Source organism: Pectinophora gossypiella, chromosome 12, assembly GCF_024362695.1.
Source record: "Pectinophora gossypiella chromosome 12, ilPecGoss1.1, whole genome shotgun sequence".
Taxonomy (NCBI): Eukaryota; Metazoa; Arthropoda; class Insecta; order Lepidoptera; family Gelechiidae; genus Pectinophora; species Pectinophora gossypiella.
Window position 1 is genome coordinate 7,531,993 of NC_065415.1, and position 25,577 is coordinate 7,557,569.

Sequence of the window (25,577 nt, forward strand, 5' to 3'; positions counted from 1 at the left end):
TCCCAAAATAGTACAAGCAAAAAAAAATGTAAAATTCTATATCCTCTGCCGAAGGTTGTCTAGAAGAGATCGCTCTTAGCGATAAAGCCGCCTTTTGCCCACCTTAGAATAAGTTTATCCTCTAAATGTTTTGTGAATTTGTGTGCAATAAAGTGTTTTATTATTATTATTGTATATTGGCCAATAACCCGACATAATTTAGTTGATACCACACGTCAAACGGGTTGCATAACAGTGAGATGCCTATTTTTAAGAGTAGATGGTAATTCATTCACTCATTCATTTTAAAATTGACAGCTGCCTATCATCCATTCCTTTTCTTTTCGGCCCGTATAACTTAAAATAAAATTAGGTGCTTGCAGGAATCGGGATCAATATGTATGTAGCTATAGACTGATATCCTGTTAATGTAAGATAAAATGAACTTCACTGTAAATACTAGAATAATGAAATAAACAATCATAATTTTTATTTCAACGTTTTATTTAAAAAATTAAAACATCCTTTAAATTATACAGTTCCTTTTAAGATTTCTGTACAAATTTCAAAGTAAAATCGTACATTTTCGAATGTTTCTTAAAGCTAATGGACGGATATTATACTATACGTTTACTCCAGTACATTTTACCAACAGGGTCAATAAAAAAAGATTTTAATGACCTTAGGTATCACACAAATTTAACACTACCACAGAACAGAAATAAGCGATCTCTATTTTCATGTAAGTAGGTATTATAAGTTAGTACAGTAAATCTTATATAACACTGCCAAGAGAATAAGGGCGTTTTCACACTACTCCGATTCTTATACGATCCGAGTCCGCCAAATGACGGATCCGAAGCAGCATTAGTACTATTTGTAAGTTATTTTTTTTCTAAACCAACCGTCTAAAAATTTTACATCCGTCAATAACCCGACACAGTTAAGTAGACAGCACGTCAAACGGATTGCATACCAGCGACGTACCTTTTGATTCGCCCGGGTTATTCATTCATTGACTCATTCTTCCTAAAAATTAAGAGCTGTGAATCATCCGTCCCTTTCCTTTTCGACGGATATGAAAATGACGGATATAACTTAAAATAAAATTAGGCGGTGTCTGCAGGAATCGGGGCCAGTAGATAGTTAAATAAAGTAGTTAAAACAATTGTTTGACAGAAGCGTTATTTAGGCGGAATTCTGACTCAGTAATGAAATATTAGCTTAAAAAATGTATATGGCAGCTTTCTTTATACACTTGTAAGACTTTGGAAATATAGACAAAATAATATTAGATAAATTGACAATAGATTACACGATATTGACGTACCATTCTTTTTTATTACAAATATGGCGCCCCAATGTCAGTGTCAATTTACATTAGAGTTGAGAATACATGAATTGACTTATGAATGTTACCGTAGGTACATTGATTAAAAGTGAAGTCTTTAAGTTATCTACGAATAAAAATACATAAGAACCAGATTATCAATTGTAACCAATGGGATTCGTATAAACTAGTATGACCACGACTATTAATTCATAATATTCTATAGTATCAAGAAGTTTATCCGCTTTTACAAGCATGCAATCGATCACTACCTTCTTAAATATCAATACCTACTTCTCAAGAAGATACTTATTTTACGTACGACACTTTAAACAACTAGTCCTTCGCTACCTATCAATACTGGGCACTATCTCCATACAATCTCCGAGAATTCATAACACCGGTTATAACTTTACTTATATTAGCGCGGTAAAGAGGAGAATTCAACGACAGTTTGGGGGTTATCCAGCGTGTATCGCACTTTGTTTAGTTCTCCCTTCTTCAGTTTCTCGGAGTCTACCGTCCGGATGCGAGTTCGGAGTCTCCCACAACGACCCTCCACTAGCATCTCGTATTCTGTAAAAAGAGTAAAATATATTAATGAAATGTAGCCATTTAAGTACATAAAGAATGTAAGTACGCACGAACGTTACGTACGAACGTTAGTATTTTCTACGCTGACGCTTATCCGCACTGCGTACTCTAGAGAATATAATCTGTTGCGTGACATAGACACAATTTCTTCAACGAACGTACGTCAATACGCCTTGTGTACGTCGCCAACAGTCGTCAGTTATATAAAAAGAGATTTTATTAGCCCTTAGACAGATAAAATCTTCTTCTATCGTGTGGGTTATGAGGTGAATTACCAACCTCATCAACCCTGGTGTCAGGGTTATTATTGAGCCGCCAAAGGCCCTTGACACGACTCGTGTAACGATTACTCCCTTACATCAGTAAATAGTAACCGGGACCAACGGCTTAACGTGCCTTCCGAAGCATGGATCATCTGACTTTCGAACAATCAGGTGATCAGTCTGTAATATTCTATCCAAACTAGGGGTCACAAAGTGATTTCTGTGATATGTCCCAGGACCTCCAGATCGTGAGCCCAACGCTCCACCACTATAGGTAAAATTAATTAAATATTATTATAGCTAGTGTTAATCCATGCTCTACATATTTCTCTTGTTAACAAGAAACATGATAAAACAATTTCACCATCTTAATGACGTTGAATAACATTGATTGATTACATGCGTCCATTCCAAGTATACAAATATAACAATTATAAAGTTCTAGATAACAATACGTATAAGCTGTACTTTGCTATAGATTTACAGCTTGTCTAAAACCGGTTCCGCGTCGATTGTTTTGGTTAGCTCATAACTGGTTTAGTTATTAATCAGTTAGGTCGGTCAGTTTTTGCCTGGATGCAGTTTCGTTGCATTACTTTATAATGTCTTGTTGTACCAACTCAGGCTACTCAGTATTTTTTCGGTAACATAAATTGTTAGTAACTAGGTCTAACCTTATAAAACGTAGCATGACAGCAGGATAGAGATGTAGCATACCACCTGGCGCGAAAGAGACTAGAGATTTGTCATTCGTTTAATCTTCTTCTATCGTGTGGGTTGTGCGGTGGATTACCAACCCCATCAACTCTATTGTCAGGGTTACGATTGAGCCGCCAAAGGCCTCTGACATGGCTCATGTAACTACTAACTTACATCTGTAAGTGGTAACCGGGACCAACGGCTTAACGTGCCTTCCGAAGCACGGGTACTTTCGGACCATCAGGTGATCAGCCTGTAATGTCCTAACCGAACTACGCATCAGGGATCACAAAGTAATTTTTGTGATATGTTCCCACCAGGATTTGAACCCGGGACTTCCGGATCGTGAGACTAACGCTCAAATCACTGGACCACGGAGGCCGTTTAATGACAATACAATATGTAATACAAATTGATTAATGCACTCACGGTCTTTCTTGAAGGAGTTGTGGCACGCCATGTGGCATATAGACGGGAATCCTTTCAGCTGATCAGGGTTTATCGGCGTGACAGCGAGTGGAGTGGCGCATATAGGTTTCTTTCCCCCGCAAGAGTTCACACATCCATCGAAATTGTTCCTGTTCCTTTTCGTTCTACGCGTCCGTGTTGTGGAAGGCTTTCTAGTCGTTGTTGAGCGGACTATTGGACGTGTAGTCGTTGTCGGTGGATTAATGTGGATGTTAGTAATAGAGCCCTTCGGTGCAACCATTCTTATCCTAAATGAGGGGAACCTCGGAGGAACTGAACCAGGTGTTGGTCGACCTGTTGTAACACAAGGGAAAGTCGTGCGTGTTGACCTTGGCACATCAGGAGACATAGTCGACGTTGGCATAGATCGGGTCCGCGTTGGTGTGACACTAGAAGGTAAGTTTGACGGGAATGTTGACTCTGAACTGGGTTGGAAAGTTGAGAAGGTCGACTGAAGAGTTGTCGGTGGTCGCATAGTAGATAACGTTGAAGACAGAGTTGATATTTCTGGTTGCATTGTTGAAAACGTAGTTTGTAGTGACGAAATTTCGGATTGTAAAGTTGATAACGTGGTTTGGGGTGTAGATATCTCAGGTCTAAAAGTCGACGATGGTTCGAAAGTTGAAAAGGTCTGTTGAGGAGCCGAGGGAGGGAGACTCTGTAATGTCTGAGGTGCCTGTTGGTATATCAAAAAGTAATTTGGCGGATTTGGTTGCTTTTCCTGAGTTAATGAGAATTGGAAAGGCTGTCGCAAGTCATAGTCTGGCTTAGGTTGTGGGAAAGTTGATGGCATGAAAGTTCCTTGTGTTGACGGGATAAAGGTTTGTTGTGTTGATGGCATAAAGGTTTCGTGTGTTGGTGGCATAAAACTCGACTGAGTGGGCAACGTTGAGGGCGTTGACGAAACATAGTCTTCAGGTGTAATGGATGTTGAGAATGAGGTGGCTGGTGTTGATAGTGATGTAGAACCTAACGTCGGTGACACAGTGGAGGACGGTAGAACGACGATCGGATTTCTCGTAGAGAAACTAGTTTGCGTAGTGAATATTTCCGATATAGGCTTAGGTGAGAAGTCTCCATCATTTATAACGTTGGCCGAGTACCAAGATCCCGATAGTTCGGCTCGGCATAGTTGTAATACTGGAAAAGAAATACATTCGTGTAGGTATTAATAAAAATAATATACTTAAAAGGTTGAAGAAAGAACGGACGAAAATCTGGAAACCAAATGCAAACGTTTCCCTGAATCATCGTTTTTTTAACCTGTTACGACAGTAATGCAAGTAAGTTGTTCCTGCCTATTAAATATAATGCGAGTAAGTATATAGTTTATACTATACTGCTACTAGTGCTTTTACTTTTGTAGGTAAGTATAGTTTAACAATAAATTACGACTAGATATATCTCTAGAAGTAATAGTTCAGGTGGCTAAGGCCCATGACTTATTATTAATATGATACATAATACTCGTAGTGATACATAAGTAAGGATATCCTACTTGATCAACTATCAGATGAAACAATCCATACGTAAAATACACAGAAAACAAACGCAGGATGTCTGTTTCACGCACATAAATCGAAGCAGTCAACATCTGGGCTTCCATCGAGTTGATTTACTCTTATTTGCCGCAACAGGTTTCCAAGGCCTGGTTTTTGCGATTCCGCCCATAAGGTCAAATACCTTTGCAGCTACTGTGCTCCGTTCCATTGATCAAAACATGAGAAATACTATATACGTAGAATGTAACAACAGTATACACGTAACAATGGCCACAACAGATTGGTTAACCGTAGTGGAATATACTTTCACTCTTTGTTCAACTAATCGTAAATATGACCATGTAATTACTGTTTTACGATAGTAACATAAATACATGGCTTTACGTTGACGGCTAAGATTAAATTAAGGGTAAGATTTAATTTATTAAGATTCATACCTTTATGTATATTCCAAAATCGTTCCAAAATTCCAAAGTATGTGAAACCAAACCAGACATGTGCTGCCGTTGTTTGGTATAATATCTCAGACTTTACACTCATATGATTCAAAAAGATGTCGACTTAAATACGAAATACATTTCGAACGTTTGTTGTATTCTTATAATAATAAAATGTATTTATCGTATAAAAAGTACTTGAACTAGGCTGAGCCTGTGTTTCAGATTAGCATCTATATTACCATTTAGTAAATTGCGGCGGCAGGTGTGATCAGAATATAAAGCTTTGGGCACATATTTCTTTGAAATAAGTAGACAGCACTGACTGAATGACGAAGGGTTGATGTTAGAACGTGCTTCGTTTGAAAATGAGATCTCTAAGAGAAATAAAAAAAAAAGGATAGAAAAGAGATGACCATACATTTCATCTTATCCTTCTTATGACGAAACGTCATCCGTCAGGTCAAAAGCAAGTCGTCCACACGGGGGTTAAAAAGGCCACATTGAAGCAATTCATCTAAACAAGCAGTACTGCAATTTGATATTTGCGCTTATAAATATAAGTTCGCAATGTCATTAAAGCTCAAATGACAATATTGTTTTTCTAAGTGAATTGCCAGATGGCCCTTTTAACCCGTCTTGGTGCAACTGACCAACGCAGACCTATCTATACCTAACTAGGTGTTTCTCAGTGATTAAATGCTTCTAGCCTGGCAAAGAATTTGATTGCGAGAGTATAAGGGAGAGCTCTGTTAAGTATACGGGTTGGTCCAGGGGTTCTAGTTTAAAGTAAAAAAATTGATAGAGGGGCTCAATAGCCACCAGAAATACCCCCATGTATGTTCAGCGATTATTTATGGTTTAAGTGATATGACCCATTTTGTACTTTTTTCTAGATTTTCTACCGTCAGAAATCATTATTTTGTCGCTATCTCTTTCTTAATATTGTTTTTATTATACTTCATACCTATTCCTAAGGAAGTGGACCACTAGATGAAAAAATAAAAACAGGCAAATCAAAGAAAAAAATAAATTGGAAGTCAAAGTGAGAATTCGACCAAAATTGTTACAGTTGTTACTCGTAATACTTTGCCGAAGAATAATAAACACGTGAGGTTGTCGTGTGCCCTGAAAGTATTCCTAAATACTGCTCCATTTAATAAATAGGCTTTTAGAAACAGTCTTAAAAGTACCTTTACTAGAAGCAAAAAACAACACAAGACAGACAGATTTGAAGGAAAATTTGTCATTCTCATACATTGTAGCTAGTTACTTTTAACGTTTTTATAGGTAAAGGTGGTAAATAACACATTTTCAATAAGAAAAGAAAAAAAGGTGATCCGTGCTTTGCAAGGCACGTTAAGCCATTGGTCCCGGTTACTTCTTACTGTTGTAAGTTAGTAGAAGTTATATGAGCCATGTCAGGGGCCTTTGGCGGCTCAATAGTAACCCTGACACCAGGGTTGATGGGGTTTGTAATCCACCTCACAACCCACACGATAGAAGAATAAAAAAAAAATCGCGCTCATAATCGCTAACAGGGTAGTGGTAACAACGGTCTGAAGACAAACTCTCGATCATTTTGGTATTCGTATGTAACAGTTGCGTAAAGTGTTTACGCTTATATTGGTCAAACTTGACAATGTAATGTAAAATATGTACTTATCCTATCTAGTTATATTAATATCATGTTGCCTTTACTGTTTACATTGTTTAATAGAAACATTTTACACAAGTAAGTAAAATTTAATAAACATTAGCGTGATATAAACGATCGCAACATCTCGTAATTCCGACATTGCGTGTTTTCTGCTTTGCAAACCATCAAGAATTCACTTATTTTTGTTCTTAGCATAATCACTAGCTAAATAAATTCTGTGACTAGTATACAACTTATATGTTGTGCCGATTTGTATTTTTTATTATATTTTTATGATGTTACTTATTGTAGATATGACATTACCTACTTGCCTGGACAAATGGGGAGCTCTGAGGGTTCTCATCCTTTATAAAATTTAAGTGTCCCTACATAGGAACGCTCTATTTGTAAGCCCAATTTGGAGGTCGGTGGCGCAGCGGTTAACGCGCTCGGTCTGCGATTGTTGAAGTTAAGCAACATTCGCAAAGACCGGTCATAGGATGGGTGACCACAAAAAAAAAGTTTTCATCTCGAGTTTCTCCGTGCTTCGGAAGGCACGTTAAGCCGTTGGTCTCGGCTGCATTAGCAGTCATTAATAACCACCAATCCGCACTGGGCCCGCGTGGTAGTTTAAGGCCCGATCTCCCTATCCATCCATAGGGAAGGCCCGTGCACCAGCAGTGGGGACGTTAATGTGCTGATGATGATGATTTGTAAGCAAACAAAACATATTAGTAAGCGTATAACACGACACGCAAGCTATATCGTATTGCCAAAGATACGAACAAACTACGGTAAGCGAATGTTTACATACGAGGGAGCACAACTTTATAACCGACTACCGTCCGATATAAAACGTATTGACTCAGATCGATCATTTAAGGCCAAACTTTCCCATTACATAATACAAAACATTTCTATTTAGAGCATTCTATAACTTTGTTTCTGTATAGCATCGTAAGCATGATTATTATTAAGTAAGTGTTTCTTATGTAAGTGACTGTAAGTCTTTAATAAGAAATAAAGATTCTATAAACCTTAAGCACAAATGTGGTAAAGCAATCAGTTTTAAGTACTTAAATACAAATTATATTTTGTCATAATAAAATAAACTATAAATCCTTTACTTACTGGGGGGTAAAAAGGCTGCACCTCGGTGCAATTCATCTAAAAAAGCAATACCTATTTCAATTTGACATTTGCGCATATGAAAGTAAGCGCGCAATGCAAAGAAATGTCAAATTGCAAAATTGTTTTTTTTAAGATGTATTGCTTCGATGTAGCCTTTTTAATCCTCCTGATGTAAGCACGTAGTCGTCATGAGTCATGTTAGATGCCTTAGCAGAAGGATACCCACACGATAGAAGAAGAATCATTTAATTTCGACAGAGGAATAGGATATACTTGTCTTCATCATCTACGTTCTTGTGTTCTTCTAGTTGTGCAAAACTAATTGTCTTCTTGTATCGTGTGGATTGTGAGGTAAAGTACCAACCTCATCAACCCTGGTGTCAGGGTTACTATTGAGCCGCCAAAGGCCCCTTACATGGCTCACATAACGACTGCTTACTTACATCAGTAAGTAGTAACCGGGACCAACGGCTGAACGTGCCTTCCGAAGCACCGATCATCTTACTTTCGGACAATCTGGTGATCAGCCAGAAATGTCCTACCCAAACAAAGGCCCACATATGTACCCACCGGGAATCGAACCCGGGACCTCCGGATCGAGAGCCCAACGCTCAACCACTGGACCACGGAGGTCGTAAACTAATTGATTAATTAGACTGTTACTCTAATTAATTAGAGTAACAGTATTAATAGGAGATTGATGTCACCTACGCTACGGTTTGAAAACAATATAGACATAATATCATTATTTCCCGGTTTCTTCGCGTTTCCCATAGTTTTTACTAGGTATTCATTCACGCGCCTTCAACTTGAAACAAAGATTATAAACAAAGATAATAATAGTCTCAGATCGAATTATAGAAGTAAGACATTGTAAACTATCTGGAAATTTCTTTTTACTCTGTTCATTGTCTGTTGTGCTCATTGAAATAAGATCGATATGATGATTTATTATTCTACATAAGTATTTTCACATGCCATTATTTAACAGTCAGTGTAAGTATTAAACTAAACTTCCTCCCGCGAGCTCGTCAACCTGGAATACCTATATCGCGCCTAAGAATAAGATCTCGAATAAGTCTCTGGAAATTACCGAAAATCCGTCAAAAAGTAAGTAGGTACCTGCGTTAATCCTGTGCGTTGATCTGTCTGCATTTTCAGCTTTTTTTTTTTTTGACGTGACTTAGTGTAGATTTGCCGCAGATGGTATTAACTACTTGGCCGGATAAAGCATTTTCAGCGCATAGGTCCTATCCTTCGCGTTTCTAATGTTAGTATGGGAAGAATCAAGGGAATTGAATGTATTTTGGGTTTTGTTTAAGTTACCGTGTTTACTTTCAAGAAGATTTTCCCATAATACACTCCCGTGAAGCAACGATGCGCATGAAAATGTAAAAGATGTTAGGATGACAAGAATCACGGAAATGATGAGAGATCTTGGATCTAAACATGGTAACTTAATTAAAACCCAAAATACATTCCCGTGGCAAGTCGGTCCTACCCGCCATGCTGTACCGGTTGGATACAGGATGTTATCATATTAATATTAATTTCTTCACCGAGCACGCAATGTTGTATAAAGGTTACACAAGGACAGCTGAAGTGTGAAATGCTCGATTTGCGAATTTCTGATTGACGTGTACAAGAAAAAATTAAAGGATGTTTTAACGGAATACTGGAAACGTGTAGTGTAGGTAACTGTTTCGAAGTATTAAGTATACTATAAGGGTGTGGGTGTAATTTCCGTTAAAATTGTATAGTTTGAATAGTTCTCTCGCGGCGTGTTTTTTAGTTTACAATTATGTGGGATCAAAACTATTGTCGTTTTAAAATCTATAAAGATATTAATTTATTGTGTCTGGAAAATATTGCCGGGTTTGGGCTGAGTCTTACGAGATTGGCGCTTCCTAAAATGTGATATACTTATAAACTTCACCTTTACTGGTAGGTTTGTAGTTTTCCTTGAGGCTTTCTTTTTCATGTTCCATGTTAACCCTTCTTGGCCTTTCCCTGCCTTCTACCTCTCTATCCTTCCTTTTCTAATGTTTTTAACGAATGCGGTATCGAGAACAGTAGATCCAAAGTCATCTTCTCTTCTCAATCTCTTCTCAAGTGAGATCACTGAGCGACCTAATTAACCTTAACGTCAGGGTTACTATTGATCCATCAAAGACCTATATCATGGCGCAAGTAAGGACTACATACTCAATTAAATAGTAGCCGGGATCGGGTGATCAGCCAGCAATGTCCCAACCAAACTAGGAACCACGAATTGATTTTTGATCGGCTCGTGAGCTCAACTTTCAACACTAGACCACGGAGGCCGTATAGAACCAAGTTATTGGCACAAGTCTACTCATTATTTTTTTAAATAGTCTACATACTGCGAATCAATAAGCACGGGATTAGGAACAGTGTTCACTTATTTTAGTTTGCACCGGAACGCGCGTTGCGTCACAACACCGGTTGGGTAAGTGGAATCATTGAACCAAAACAAACGGAACGCGTCATTTATTCGAAGTAATCGTGGAAGCCCAGCCTTTAATTCCGTTTTTATTGTTTATTTATATTTTGCAATAGGGGAAACAATAGACAAAAACAACTACGACACTGGAAGTTCAGATAAAGCGTGGGCAGTGGGTAGGTAGTCACTCAGTTCATCTTGCGATGAATCTAGAGTTCGCGCCTCGATAGAAGGCCCACGGATTTTAATTAACATGAATTTTGAACTTTTGACATGTATTGCATTGTATTTAGTATTAAGATTTTGTGAAGATTATTCCATTGGATAATTTTATTCTCTCTCTCTCTCTATTTAAGAGCTGCGCTCTTGTCGGTGGAGTAACCGCCATTCCAGGTGCAGGTCGTGTCGTATCGGGAGGTGAAGGTTTTGGCGGGAAGAAGAGAGGAATTTTATTGAAGTGATAATAATATATTATAATAATATTATAAAATCACTCCATAAAGATACTGCGACACTAGCACCGTGCCTATTATACTGTACTTATTAGCCCAATTGGGAATACATAATACATAGTCACGAGCTTATATTATATGGAAACTATAGGGTGCAAGGCGATCTTTCCGTATTTACACCATGTAGGTAGATTAGGCTACGAATAAATAATTATTTATTGTTTATTATTAGTTTATTATTTATTGTCACCTACAGTTAGGTGACAGTAGTGAGTACCTATACAACCTCTTTCACACCTCATTACTTAGTTAATAGGTACACATGGGTTATACAAATATACATTATATTTAGCGATTTACAGAAATATCCGGAGGGGGTATGGAGCACCACGCTGCTCCACTGCGGGTTGGTGGAGGTATTTTTACGGGTAATAGCCAGGACCCACGGCTTAACGTGCCCTCCGAAGCACGGAATCAACTTATTTTTTCAGACAATCAGGTGATTCAAACCTGTAAAGTCCTTACCAAACAAAGGACAGTCTCACAAAGTGATTTCGACAATGATCCTATATGCACCTTAAATAGCCTTAATATCTCATACTGCAGCTTTTCACAACCGAGGAAAATTAGCTGCAAGAAAAACCTCTGCACTCGGGTGATCAGCCTGTAATGACCTAATGAAACCAGGGCTCACAAAGTTATTTTTGTGATATGGATTCCACCGGGATTCGAATTCGGAACCTCTGGATATAAGTCCAACGCTCAACCGTGATAATGTGATTCGCAAGTAGAGAAACTGCCTGATGTCATTTCTTGAAGCTCGAGCGTGGCTAGAATGCTAACTATTTGGCTCAGTCGATGTAGAACAGCAATCACGCCATTTCTGGGTATTTGTAGATACCAAGAAGTACTGTGGTATTATAAACAACGGTAGAAGTTTAACTGTTAGGTAAATTTCTTTCTTATGCAGAGGAAGAATAGAGGAAGAGAGTGTGAGATAAAGAGAGCGTAGAGCGAATGTAACTTTGTTCAGTAAAACAACTTAAGTAGGTAATTTTTCACATGAGCCACAATATGAATCTTTTTTTTTTGCTTGACTTATTGTAGATTTGCCGCATATATGGAACCGTTAATGTATAATATATCATGATGTTACAACAATATGAATACACACTAATGAAAACAAAATATAGGTATAAATAAGTAACTGTATGTCTGTCGCTGAATAGATTTAGATGAAATAGAGAGTTTGAGAACTAGGGATGAACAGGATAGTTTTCATCCCAAAAGTCATCGACTAAGGGGAAGAGAAGGGGTATGAAAAAAATGACGCACGCGATAACCAAAGTCCGTGCGGATAAAGTCACGGGCGAAGAGCTAGTAGAAAAAATAAATTTATTATTACACAGCATGAAGGAATGAGAAACAGGCCAATAAAGTTCGGGTATCGGACACTGAACCATTACTGACCTGCATAATAATGATACTTATACACGTAGTATTATTCCTTATTCTATGCTTATACGTAATATTATAATATTCTAACTAGCTTCCGCGTGCGGTTTCTGTTATAGAAGTAAGTTCCTAAAAAGTGCACATCCCTGGGTTATGTTATTTCTATCTATTTGCCAACTTTCATCTATAAGTCAGTCCAACGGTTTAGGCGCAAAAATGACTAAATATTAGTCAACCATTAACTAGAACAAAACTTTGTAAGCAAGTAACCAACTTAAGTAGTCTTACTCTTATTTACTTAGATATTCTTGTCACTATTATAAATCGAGTACTAAAAGCATTAAACTTAAGTCTTACCGCAAAATATCCAACTATAAAACAACGTAACTTAAGTTGTTGTTGTGCAAACAATTGTTGTTTTTTTATAAGCCCAACAAAGTTTAAAAACAAACGACTCTACTTACAAAACAATATTATATAGATACTTATAAATATGCTTATATCATATCACTTAAGTACCTAGCAGAACAGTAACCACGAAATATCCATCGAAAGAAAACACAAATTTTCGAAGTTACCGCTTGAAACTCTTTCGAACTTGCGTTGCGAAAAGTTTTTGTACCTATTGGAAAGCACTCTAGGCTGCGAGAATGTGGTAGAATGTAAGAGTGTACTCACATGTTATAAAGAGGAGAGAGGTACGCGATACGTGCTCCATCCTTGTGGTACGGAGGCGGAATGACGCTATAGCTACTGGCCGCCGTGCGCGGAATTCATTTTTTTAAACGTGTCGTAACGTTGCTACTTCCATACTAAACCACCTGACTTAATGCGGGCGGTAAAGCGAAAAACAGTTAATCATTCGCCATACCTAACTATAGTCTGGATTCTTCAAAGTAAAATTGAATAGGAACTTTCTATATTCCTCGTCACTTATCAGGTGAGATTGTGGTCAAAAGCTTGTTCATCTTTCTGTGCTGTGGGACACAACATACATTTATTAATAATCGACCATTTTTCTTCTTTAGGTTATACCTAGAACAAATAGAGACGTCTAGTAAACAGTAGATATTAAACACTCCCACAGGACACTCCGCTAGCTTACCCATCTCTATGTTGTTGCTGCCATTATCGCAACTATCTATAACTACCCATTGGTATTTGATGGCTATCAGTAGGTCAGCATCCAGTATTTAAATTAACTATTATTTTATCTCTCTAGCCTATCGTGTCCCACTGCTGAGAAAAGGCCTCTCTTCTCTCCTCTTAATAGTTCTTTATCCTGGCAGGTGGCCCTTTCAAAGGGATCCAAAACCGTCTTTCCACCTTCTTCTGGACGAGCCTCTTCCACGAATAAAAACTGAATATTAAGATTTTATTTTTATTGTACGCTAAATGGGTGCGTATATTGTAGCGGAATCGGAGTTTTCGGAGGAACAGCGTGCAGCGGTGGATTTTCTTGTTTTGAATGGATCCCTTAACCGCTTTCGAGCCCAGGGGGTTAAAAAGGCTACATATAAGAAATTCAACTAAAAAATCAATAATTGCTATTTGGCATTTGTTTGCATTGCGTACTTACTTTTATATGCGCAAATGTCAAATTGCAATTAAGTATATTAAATTCTGTCACTCCGCACGGTCCATCCGTGTCGAATCCACGTCTTTAGTGCCTGTAGGTGGACTCGCCGCTAAACTCGCTACACGTTTACTGTCGGTCGACTACCTTATTTTACAGCACGCATTCAAACGCACTGCTTTACCGTAACAGTAGTAAGTATGTATCAATTATCGCCGATTGACATTCTATGACATCTATTCTATTTCAGCCTATACTCCCCCACTACTGGGAAAAGGCCTCCTCTGGCAAGACGCGATGATAAAAAATGGACTAAAGCAGTTACAGTATCATACCCAAGAGATGGTTTACGACCAGCAGTGGGTGGATACTTCTTCTTCTATCGTGTGGGTTGTGAGGTGGATTTCCAACCCCATCAACCCGGGTGTCAGGGTTACTATTGAGCTACCAAAGGCCCCTGACATGGCTCATGTAACTACTACTAACTTACATCAGTAAGTAGTAACCGGGACCAACGGCTTAAAGTGCACGGAGCATCTTACTTTCGGACAATCAAGTGATCAGCCTGTAATGTCCTAACCAAACTAGGGTTCACAAAATGATTTTTGTGATATGTGATATGATTTGAATCCGGGACCAGGTGGATACTGGGTTAGGTAGAATAAAATATAGGTAGATATTGGTAAGTATACCTACAAAAATAATTTGAAAATTGTTCTCTTATAATTTGTGAACTCTTGGTATCTTAGTTTCTTAGCAAGTGAATGTCTGATAACTTTGCTACGAATATAAAATAAGGAATCTAAATGAAAGCTTACTATTTGGTCACGTGTGCTATAATGTCTGCTGCTATAAATCCTTCTTGGAGATTTAGGTTTTAAAATATGATTTCTAGAGCCAAATATTGAAGTATGGATTGACAGGCCAGATAACATGTCTGATTCTTACAAAAACATGTGAGCTCCTTGTGCTTGTGAATGTTGCGTCAAAATGAGAGCAAGTTTTACTGAATGCTTGTACTGTTTGTAAACCGATTCTCGATTTTATTTATTAAATCTTCAAAGGTGTTATTCAATAGAGTTCTTGTTACATTCATATTACTGGCTTCAGTTTCATGTCCAGTTTCAGCGTTTCTTGATGACGTCGACTCTCCAAGGGTACGTTTCCTCTAAATTCCTTATAGCTAGGTTACTAACCTGTCATCATAAGGTTCATTATATTCATCGCAAAGGTGTGACTTATATTGTCTTCCGATATCTTGTTTTCTACGTAAGTATCTCTATAGAGATGGACTTGAGTAGCCCTGCTAGCGAGACAGACACTCCAAGCCTGACTGAAGTAAAACTCAGAGGGGGTGAGGTAAAGCTAGCTGGGCGCTGGATACCAATAGATGCGGCGGAAAGTGACCATTCTATTGGTCCGTAGTATTATTCTTTATTCTATGCTTTACTCTAAATGAAGGGAGAACGCGTGCAGACTGTCTGTCTAGCTCGCACTTATGCGTTACGCATATGTCCGGGGTGTGGCACAGTCTAAGAGCATGAGTTGCCTCCGGTTGTCACACACAGTACACTTTCGTTAAAACCACCTAAAACTATAAACTTAGGCTAGACAAATACCTAGATAGGTACTTAGGACATTATTCTGTGCGCCCTCCTAGCATTTTTTGATCACTTGTTATTAATTATAACAGTTTTGTTTGTTTCTTTATTTAAATTTTGTTTATTACTTATTCAGGTTTACGGTCGATCCGGAGGAAAAAATGTTGCGCTTGGTACACTCAAACACCACGTGAGTCGATTCTGATAGTAACTTAGGCGTACCTAATGCATAATAAGCCTCCTTTTTGGTTCGTCAAATGTTCCGTCGCCTTTATCCCACTTAATACCTATCAACAAATACAACTTTTACGATCGTGAGCCGGAACGCTTCCGAAAATGCCGATCGCTGTAAGTCAGTATATAATAGTTAACATGAATTAATTGAATTTTCAGGTATTTGTGTATAAGTTGTATAATGCAGCGAAAAAAATTTACAAAGCCTTTTGCTCGGGAAATATTATAAGTCGAACTACAGTTTTGAGTTCAACACACTGCTTTTTGACAAACAGAAAACGGTGAGAATTGATTTAAACAATAATTGGTAGGTATTTATCCCTTATTTTAATATAACTGCGGTTATATGCACGCACACACAAGACACACTTTCGCATCCTCATACCAATCACAATATTCGTGGTGTTTATACAGAGTGCTAGTGCATCGTAATGAAAATTTTGAGGCATGATTCAGACCACGATTCTGAGCTGATATCAAGTGGAATTTCCATCGGAAAAGTATGAAGAACTAAAAATAGATAAAACTAAAATTTCCATACACTTTCCGACGGGAAATTCCAATTGATATCATCTCAGCATCGTGGTCTGAATTATCCCTCACAGTATTCAGTACCATGTCACTTGCACCCCGTAGAAGTACGTACCTACATGTAGCCGTACGAGTACGTATGGGTGTTAGTGACATCGTAACGAACACTGAGGGGGATGATTCAGCTCATGATTCTGAGTTAATATCAAGTGGGATTGACGTCGCCAAAGTATAGAATTGAAAATATACATTCATTTTTCGACGGAAAATTCCACTCAGAAACATGAGCTGAATCATTCCCCTCAGTATTCGTTACGATGTCACTGCGTATTATTAATTTTGTTGTTCTAGACTTAAATAGGATTGGGGCGGACATATTTCTCGCATGCATCCTGAGCGGTGGGCACGGATCGTCACGCATTGGGTGCCTCATGACGGGTATGGTGTCGTGATAAACCTCGAAAGACGCTTGCCGGAGGGACTGGTCGGAGTACGCACAGAACCGCGAAAAATGGAAAGAGGAAGGGGAGGCCTTTGCCTAGCAGTGGGATTTTTAAAACGCCGCGAAGAATTCCCAGTAAAATTCACATTGCATCATGGAAAAAGATTAAATTTACCTAATCTAAACTTGTCCTACATTCTTCTAGCCCGTATGTGATGTCCATCAAAGTTAATAGAAATCTTCCAAAAATTAACAAAATTTATTTTAAAAAATATCTGCAGAAACCCATGTAATATATAAAACCATTTTAACGCCTTTTTGAATAACCACATTCTGATGTAATTTTCTTCATCAATACTTCGATTTCTATTAATTTCAATGCAGGTAAAAGTTGTCGTCTCATTTTTTTTGTTGTTGAAGAAAATCGTGTAAGAATGTGATTTTTCAAAAAGCCGCCGATATAGGTATTGTGTCACAGTGTCCAACTCATATTAATAATTGTTACTACAGCACTAGTGAAAATCATTATGATACTGATGTCTCTTAAACTTATATTTTGTTGTGCCCAACAGGTCTGTGATGTGAACTTTAGAACTCTGTCGCACTATCATATTTGACATTCAATGAGACTTACGGTTTAATTTGTCAAAAAAGTTAATGTGACATGGTGTCAAAGTGTATACATATTAGTGATCGTGACCGTAACTTACCAACTTGTACACCATCATATTTATACTATCTTGTAGGCTAGGTTAGATTAGATTCTTCCCAATATGCTTGGAAACTATGTTCCCTATTGCAGATTTACTCACCAACTTCGAGATATACGCGTTATTGCCGGCACGCTCCATGTCGTCTTGGATAAATATTCACCGAATAAAGGTCATCAACAATGGAGGAACGTCAGCAAAATTTATTCGCAAAAATATTTCAGGTTTCCTGCTTACAGCTTGACAGTATTGGTAAGACATTTTTTCACCGACTTCAAAAAAGAAAGTTATCAATGGTACCCGTATAGCAGTGGTTCTTAACCTGGGGGTAATTACCCCCTCAGGGGTAAAACGGAGATTCTAAGGGGGTAACACGGGATGGCACGAAATAGTATTATAACTCAAAAGCCAGAAACCGTCTGAATGTTGAGCATGACATGAGATGCGCGTTGAGTGAAACCGAACCTAATAGTGTCAAACTTGCGAATGCAATTTCAACCTTCACACTAGTTAACTCCGAGATTTATAATATTACTTTACTAGTTACCTAAACGTGCATTTTCTTACTTAAGTACATAATAAACATAATTATATTCGTTCGAATTTGTGTGGTTTTAATTATTTTAAATTAGGAGTAAACTCAATTTCCATACTTGTTCACAGGGGTAGTGACATTAAAAAGGTTAGGAACCACTGCTGTATAGTTATGTAATAATGTTCGAATTGCACAGTATTCATATAATAGGTATGTCAGTGAGCTTCTAAGCACGTGAGCTAAGTTTCACAGATGTATGTATGTATGTTTGTCACGCATTTCTCAGAAACTTCAAATTAATTGCCATATTATTTTATTGGATTGGTTGGATTCAAAATTATTTGTTTGTTATAAGTTTTACAACACTAAGTAACTGACACAGTCAAGTTCGTAGACATAATAGTTTACAACGTTTCGCCGGTGGAACCTTATGGTTTATTATATTACACTATTGGATTAAAAGTATTGTCCAATTTAGGGAATGGTGCATGTTTCATTAAAATCGGCTTGGTAATTTTAAAGTTATGATCAAATAAACAGTAACAATGAACTCGTTGAAGTCTTTTGTATAGCCGTTATTTTATAGTCTGTATTGCAATAATTCTTCGACTTAGGGAACATCGACTTAGGTATTATTAGTAATGGTTTAAGCATAAATTAAAGAAAATTTCAAAATAGTCAAATGTGTGCCGGATAAAGGACATTGAACGATTCCTCTGTTCCACTCTAATCCACTGGTCAAATCCATTAATGGATTAGATTACGCTTTTAAGTACACTCTAATCCATCTCTATCTGTCATCACTTATAATGACAATAACTTTGAACTTTATTAGAAGACAGTTTTTCTTGCTAACAAACTTTAAAGAGCTAACGGAAAATGATCTAAAATTTGTAAGGCCTGTTGTGATCGAGTGTTTTGGATGACGTAGGTTTACTATAGTAGCATAATATTATACATCAATGAGGTAGCAAATAAAAACATCAAAATCTTTCAAAAAAAAGTAAGAAATAAAGTTTTGCTGAATACAATGTTAGAATTTAAATTCTAACGACCTCCGTGGTCCAGTGGATGAGCGTTGGGCTCACGATCCGGAGGTCCCGGGTTCGATTCCCGGTGGAGACATAAGCTTATAACAAAAATAACTTTGTGGCCCCTAGTTTGGTTAGGACATCACTGGCTGATCACCAGATTGTCCGAAAGTAAGATGATCCGTGCTTCGGAAGGCACGTTAAGCCGTTGGTCCCGGTTACTACTTACTGAGGTAAGTACCTACGTAGTCTTTACATGAGTCACGTCAGGGGCCTTTGGCGGCTCAATAATAAAACTGACGCTAGTGTATAATCTTTCTATTACACCTACCGGTCCGACAGGCTAGATGCGTCAAGGTGGTTTCCATGGTTCCTCCCCACCAACTCGCTCGAGATCGTGGTTTCCATGGTTACGACCCGCCGATTTGTTACACTACACGATCTGATCGGGAAACGGGAGTTGGTGAGGAGTAACCATGGCAACCACCGTGACCTTGCCGCATCTAGCACGTCGGCCAGGTAGATGTAATAAGACCTCTTGGTAACTTATCTGTCACAGAAATTAGACAGAGAATGGGACTTTAATTCTCATGTAAACAGCATACCGTATGCATCTCTAGATCAAGACTTTGACGGCATTTGCTCAGCTACGGCAGTTCGGACAATGACGGTGCGCAGGTATTTTTTATTTAAGCAAAAACATAAAGTAAAGCACACCCCGGACACTTAATACAAAAACCTCATTTTATACGGACACTACACGTTAACGTTACCGTACACGCGCATCTGTGTGTGTGACGTCTGCCCATACGATTGAAGACTAAAGTAAGACCGGGGGTTAAACTTAGCTCAGTCAAGTTCATACTTACATACTTAATAATTTACAACGTTTCGCCGGTCGAACCTTACGGAGATTTATTATATTACCTAAGTACACTATTGGATTAAGTCTTGTCCAATTGATGTCAACAAAATTCAAATTGTAATACTTATAACTTTTCAGATGAATTGCTATGATGTGGCCTTTTTAGACTTATTCATGCGCACATAATTCATGACGATGATTCGTTTGCAGAGCTGGAAATCTAGTAAAGTCCTCTTTATCGAGGATATGCAGGTAATCCCACGAGCAAGCTGTGAGAGCATACTGCAACGGACCTGCAAACTGTATTACTGCACGGCCTATGCTAAGGCGGACGCTTTGGCAGCAGCTGTAAGTATAAAATATTTACAATTCTTCGCTTCCCCTTACTCTTGAGCGGCTTACGGCCATTAAATACCAAAGTAAGACCCAGGGGTATATCTAGCTATACGAATTGGTCCGGGGCAAAGAGTTACAATTCTTGTACGCATCATTATTTATTTTATAACCCTGATACCAGGGTTGATGATGATATTCTACCTCACAACGCACACGATAAGATTTATTCTATACCCACGCAGGACGCCTCAAGCACCGCCTGTGTGCGCTGGGTTTTAACATAATTTAACTTATTTTTTTATCGTACTTTTGTGCTGTGATTAGAATACTTAGAAACATTTTGGCAGACAAACTTAATTTTAATTTAGTTGACTAAAACTCTTATTTCTTTTTTCAATTCATCTTTAGTGACTGACGGCGCTATTTTAGAGCTCTAAAATAAATTTGTCTGCCAAGAACGGCAACATTTCTTACATGCGTAATTGGTACAGGAAACAGAAGGCGGCGGGTTGATATGCCATGGAACCGGAGACCCTCAAGAGGTTGACGACCGAGGCATCCTCGTGGGGGTGACAACCCTCATCAACGTGAACCTACCCACCCTGCACAACAGAATCGGCTTGTTTCGCAAGTGGGTTGATGACTCCGCTACCACTTGCGGACCAGATAAACGCTTACTTATTTACATAATATTTTTTGTCCTGTTATTTCAATAAATTCTACACGATAAAAGTTACTCATAGTTTATTTTATATGAATAAAAATATTTATCTTATTTTGAGGGGGGTGATGTGTTTTATTTATAAGATGTTTTTGTTTTTTGATTGTCCAATAAGGCCCTGCGCAGACGACAGACTATCCGTGACGCACTTTTTAGTCTGTGAAAATATAACCTATGCAATTATATGCAGTAACGCACACGACGCGCAAAAAGTCCGGCGCGTTACTGCATTCACAGACTAAAAAGTGCGTCACGGATAGTCTGTCGTCTGCGCAGGGCCTAAATCATGTCAGTGTATATTTTTTTCTGAAACCATTTATATTTACTTTACAAAATAATACCTAAGTATATAACGAAGCAATAAACAAGTTTCGAAATGCCGATAACGTATGGACAACGCCGAGTCACCTTTCGTCAAAAAACTCGTTTGCTCAATAGAACACCATCATAGCTATGGTAAGTGGCCAAAATCATAACTAACCCACACTCCTCAGGAAATGACATTTTGACAGTTTGTTAGTGCACCCCAGCGCCCTCTTGTCAATGTCATCAAAATCATTCGTAGTAGGAGAATGAAAATAAAAACAAATTACATAAATATTTTATTATAGATAATATAAAAGTTAAACATAAACATTTCATTTAGGCTCAGCACTCACAATTTACATTTCCAGTCCATCATTATAATTCCATACATTTGCGACTAATAAAATTTGAGAATCAAATAAAACCGTAATTCGTATTAACAAATTCAATAATAATATAATTAGATTTTCATACTAAATCCGAAAGACAGCCTTTTTAAAAAATAATCTCCTAGTTAATGTATAAAAATATTCTAGCCAATACAAACCGACTATAATTCTGAATTCTAAAATTTATTTTTAAACAAATAAATGCACCTTACAGCGACAATTCCATTTCAAGAAAAGATACAATTGATATAAAATAGAAACAAAATCTCGCACCTGTCATTACATGTGCCATTTAAAATAGGAATAAAGTCATAATACTACTGAATTTAATTTGGACTTAATTACTACTATGCATAGTACGCAATACATATTGCACTATCTTCTGGGGGGGTTAAAATGGCCACATCGAAGCAATTCATCTAAGAAAGCAATATTGCTATTTGACATTTGTTTGCATTGCGCACTTACTTTTATATGCGCAAATGTCAAATTGCAATATTGCTTTCTTAGATGAATTGCTTCGATGCGGCCATTTTAACCCCCCAGAAGAATTCATCTAAGAAAGCAATATTGCTATTTGACATTTGTTTGCATTGCGCACTTACTTTTATATGCGCAAATGTCAAATCGCAATATTGCTTTCTTAGATGAATTGCTTCGAGGTGGCCATTTTAACCCCCTGATGTTTATAATATAGGTACTTGCACAATGCGATTCTGACATACACAAAGTTCGAATTCGTTTTCAAATGAGACTGTCCAGGCTACGTTCACCAAAAACAATATAGACGCCTCTGTACAGCTTTAACGTGATAATTATAATGTCATGACATAATCATATACAAAAATAATTGTTGCTTGATATTTGGATCACATTATGTATATAATTATGTTGCTACCTATATTGCTTCTTTTTATTTTGATAAGAATAATAATGAATGAAAGATGTAATTGTGCCTGGGCGTAATAAAAAAGGGTTATAAAAAGCGTAATAAAAACATTTATACCCAAAAACGAAGATAAAAAATGCATGTCTGTTATCCATGAAATTAAAAGGTAAAACGAAGGAAAATCTATACAGCGCCATCTATATTGTCTTTGAGGGACCCGTAGCCTGGAAAGTCCCTCATTATACGTATAGTATGTACGTATGAATCATAAAAAACAACTCCGAGGATATTGTTTTACTTTCCATATTTAAATGCAATATTTGTCATAGATAAATAGCTCAAAAATTCGGTAGGTACGGTCACGAGTACTACTATGTGTATATGTCGTGGCCAGGTCATAGAATTGATCATTTCATGATGTGTTCGACCATTTCATGAAATATGTCCATTTCATTTTTCATTAAATAGCCAACTTAAGTTGACCATAATGGTTGAAACATCAACGTTTAATGATATATCAATCAACGTTTGACCATATCGTTAATGTACGCGGTGTCAAAAAAAAAATGCGAATAGTCGATTAATTTCTTAGGTTCAAAATTACGTGCCTGTTCGATATGGAAAATTTTACAATTACATTGATTTATCGATTATAATATCAATCTAGTTTTAAATGTAATCGACACCAGGGCCCTACCGGTGGATAATGTTACTAATTTTACGATATGATTGCCAAAGTTTTGCCATATGAAGTAATCATAAACGTTTTGTGTTTATTGATCTGGCCAAACTACATCATGATGCGGCCAACCAGTGATATTCTATTTCATGAAATGGTCGTATTTCAACACTAGTATGGTGGCGGTATAGTAAACGATCGCAGACATATTCAACAAAAGGAGTATAGGAAACTTGTCAATATTGTTTTAAAAATTGGTAATTATTATTGTGTTATAAACTGCAAAACTAACAGCTGAAAAAGTTTAAATTTTATATAAATTTTTTGCTATTCACTGTTTGAAATAAGCCCCTAAAGTTGCGTATGCCAGATGGCGCTATTGACGTGCACATTCCGAATAAGTGCTCGTACGATGTGAATAACCTATTTTCGCGCCACACCCGTGCCGTAATTCACCTGTGTTTACAAACCAAGCACTTTAAGGGCTAGTTTAGCAGCAGCTCGCTTCGCTTGGAATTTGTTGCTACCAAACCCGTGGACCGTGTGCTGTTTGCCGTTCTTTGTGACCTTCACTGGTACCATCACCTTAGGGAAGCCCTTGTCCGGAACTATTGATTTCCTGAAAACAAAAGTATAGATGGTTTATTGTATTGTTTACGTAAAAAAACATTATGCAATAAGATGCTACGTATGCTTTTAAATGAAGGGGGAAGGCTGTTCAACACTCAACAAAATCTTCATAATTACGTTCTCGCAAGTTTACATTCGAACGACGTTTCATGGAATCAAAGATATATTTTGGAACATCAATGGTGCTGGCTTCTATGGACACCAATTTAATTTTTAATTTAGTGAGTTCTAGAATTAGCTTTATCTCTGTCTTGCACTCGTCGTAAATGAAGGATGGAACTATTTCTAGGTCTGTCAGACTAGAATAAAATTTAGTTTTGTCAGAATCAAAATGTTCAATAATCGACTTCTGTAGGCTTGGAGGCGTCCATGTAGGAATTGAACCCACAATCTTTACAAACCACAAGATACAGTAAAAAAAAGGTACAAGCACGACTGGCTGAGTATAGGGGTGCGCTAGAGCCTTGGATTACAATCAATTAATGAAATATATTGTCAATTAATTGCAAAGTTAATAAACCGATAATTACTAGTTATAATGCAATAGTCACACTACAAAGATAGCCGCTATTAAAACTTTATGCAATTCCACAAGCATGCCGATAGGTTAGCAAAAACAAGATAATGTTGTTTATAGCTTATACTTTGTTGTGTGAAATTAGCTTTCTATTTCCAGTGCAAATTTACACACTTACTGTACTAATGTATCTCACCAGGCGTTATCATTCCATTCCATTTATTTATAGAATTCCAGCGGCTAATAGAGACGGAAGTTAGTGACATCGTAACTAAAACTTTGAAGGATAATTATGACCATTATTCAGAGTTGATATCAAGTGGAATTTTCCGTCGCAAAAATATAGAATTGTAAATATTTAAAAAAAAACACTAAAATTGACATGAATTTTCCGACAGGAAATTCCACTTAATATCAACTCAGAATCATGATCTTAATCATCCCCCTCAGTATTCATTATGATGTCACAAACACCCTGTATAAGGTTGCTACGTCTTGGTGGTTTTATATTCTTTCTATATCGTCCGGTTTTTAACCTCATAAGGCCGAGATTTCCAGACAATAGTTAAACAATGGAGTTTGGATTTTATAAGGACATTCGGTCTTATGACGTTAAAATAATCAATGTTCCGCAATGTTTGAACAGTAAAGAACTTATAAAAATATCCCACCCGAACTCCGGACAAGCGTGTATCATCTCGTGCAGCACGCGGACGGGTTGTTGCGGGATCCTCTGCGAGAACAGGTTGATCTCCTTGCACATGATGCGGTAGTAGACGGCCCACACCGCCTCTAGGCTGCCGCCGCTGTCCAAGTATATCGCGCCGGCAAGCGACTCGAATATATCGCTCAGAACCTAAGAATTATATTGGTTTTTTAGTCTACTTGAGAGATCGCTCACTCACTCACTCGTCACAATGACGGCGCACACACGCATTGACAATAAGATATATTGGTTCCTGACAAAACAAACTATAAAGTAAAACAAATGTTTTCAAAAACTTTATACACACTGAAATGAAATTACTTACAAAACAATACTGGGTGACTCATAGCTCATAGTTTACTTTCTAAGGACGGTAGTAAGTACTAATAGTAGTAAGTACTTAGTAAGTTCTGGCAAGTGCCAGAGTGGACTCAGTATACTTCCACAAAAGACACCAAAGTTCACG

The 25,577-nt window shown here is 37.6% G+C and overlaps 3 protein-coding genes across 3 annotated transcripts in view; 1 reads left to right on the forward strand and 2 right to left on the reverse strand.

Annotated features, from left to right (window-relative positions):
- Nucleotides 1-42: 42 nt before the first annotated feature.
- On the reverse strand, nucleotides 43-13,207 carry LOC126371085 (mucin-2-like). The gene is made up of 3 exons (XM_050016280.1): nucleotides 13,092-13,207; nucleotides 3,295-4,473; nucleotides 43-1,885 (listed from the first exon to the last, which is right to left on the reverse strand). The coding sequence occupies exons 1-3, from the start codon at nucleotides 13,129-13,131 to the stop codon at nucleotides 1,731-1,733; spliced, it is 1,374 nt and encodes a 457-aa protein (XP_049872237.1). The 5' UTR covers nucleotides 13,132-13,207; the 3' UTR covers nucleotides 43-1,730.
- A 1,919-nt stretch (nucleotides 13,208-15,126) lies between these two features.
- LOC126371604 (uncharacterized) lies at nucleotides 15,127-21,007 on the forward strand. Its single transcript, XM_050016921.1, has 5 exons — nucleotides 15,127-15,146; nucleotides 17,600-17,759; nucleotides 19,633-19,743; nucleotides 20,149-20,286; nucleotides 20,766-21,007. Exons 1-5 carry the CDS (start codon nucleotides 15,127-15,129, stop codon nucleotides 20,988-20,990), a joined length of 654 nt encoding a protein of 217 aa, XP_049872878.1. The 3' UTR covers nucleotides 20,991-21,007.
- Nucleotides 21,008-21,584: 577 nt separating this feature from the next.
- Nucleotides 21,585-25,577, reverse strand: part of LOC126371073 (endoribonuclease Dicer) — a 47,600-nt gene continuing 43,607 nt past the window's right edge. Inside the window, exons 33-34 of the mRNA XM_050016259.1 lie at nucleotides 25,077-25,261; nucleotides 21,585-23,877 (exon numbers count right to left, since the gene is read on the reverse strand). Of these exons, the coding sequence (XP_049872216.1) occupies nucleotides 23,721-23,877; nucleotides 25,077-25,261 (342 nt within the window). The 3' untranslated portion in view covers nucleotides 21,585-23,720. The remainder of the gene's footprint in view (nucleotides 23,878-25,076; nucleotides 25,262-25,577) is intronic.

Bases quoted from the DNA above. Each gene is read 5' to 3' on its own strand.
- LOC126371085 (XM_050016280.1), bottom strand. From the start codon at position 13,131: ATGGAGCACGTATCGCGTACCTCTCTCCTCTTTATAACAT. The intron at 4,474-13,091 runs GTGAGTACACTC...TTTCTTTTCCAG, and splicing joins CTCTCTCCTCTTTATAACAT to TATTACAACTATGCCGAGCC. The intron at 1,886-3,294 runs GTGAGTGCATTA...CTCTTTTTACAG, and splicing joins CAACTCCTTCAAGAAAGACC to AATACGAGATGCTAGTGGAG.
- LOC126371604 (XM_050016921.1), top strand. From the start codon at position 15,127: ATGACGTCGACTCTCCAAGG. The intron at 17,760-19,632 runs GTAAGACATTTT...TATCTGTCACAG, and splicing joins CTTACAGCTTGACAGTATTG to AAATTAGACAGAGAATGGGA. The intron at 19,744-20,148 runs GTGCGCAGGTAT...ATTCGTTTGCAG, and splicing joins CGGCAGTTCGGACAATGACG to AGCTGGAAATCTAGTAAAGT.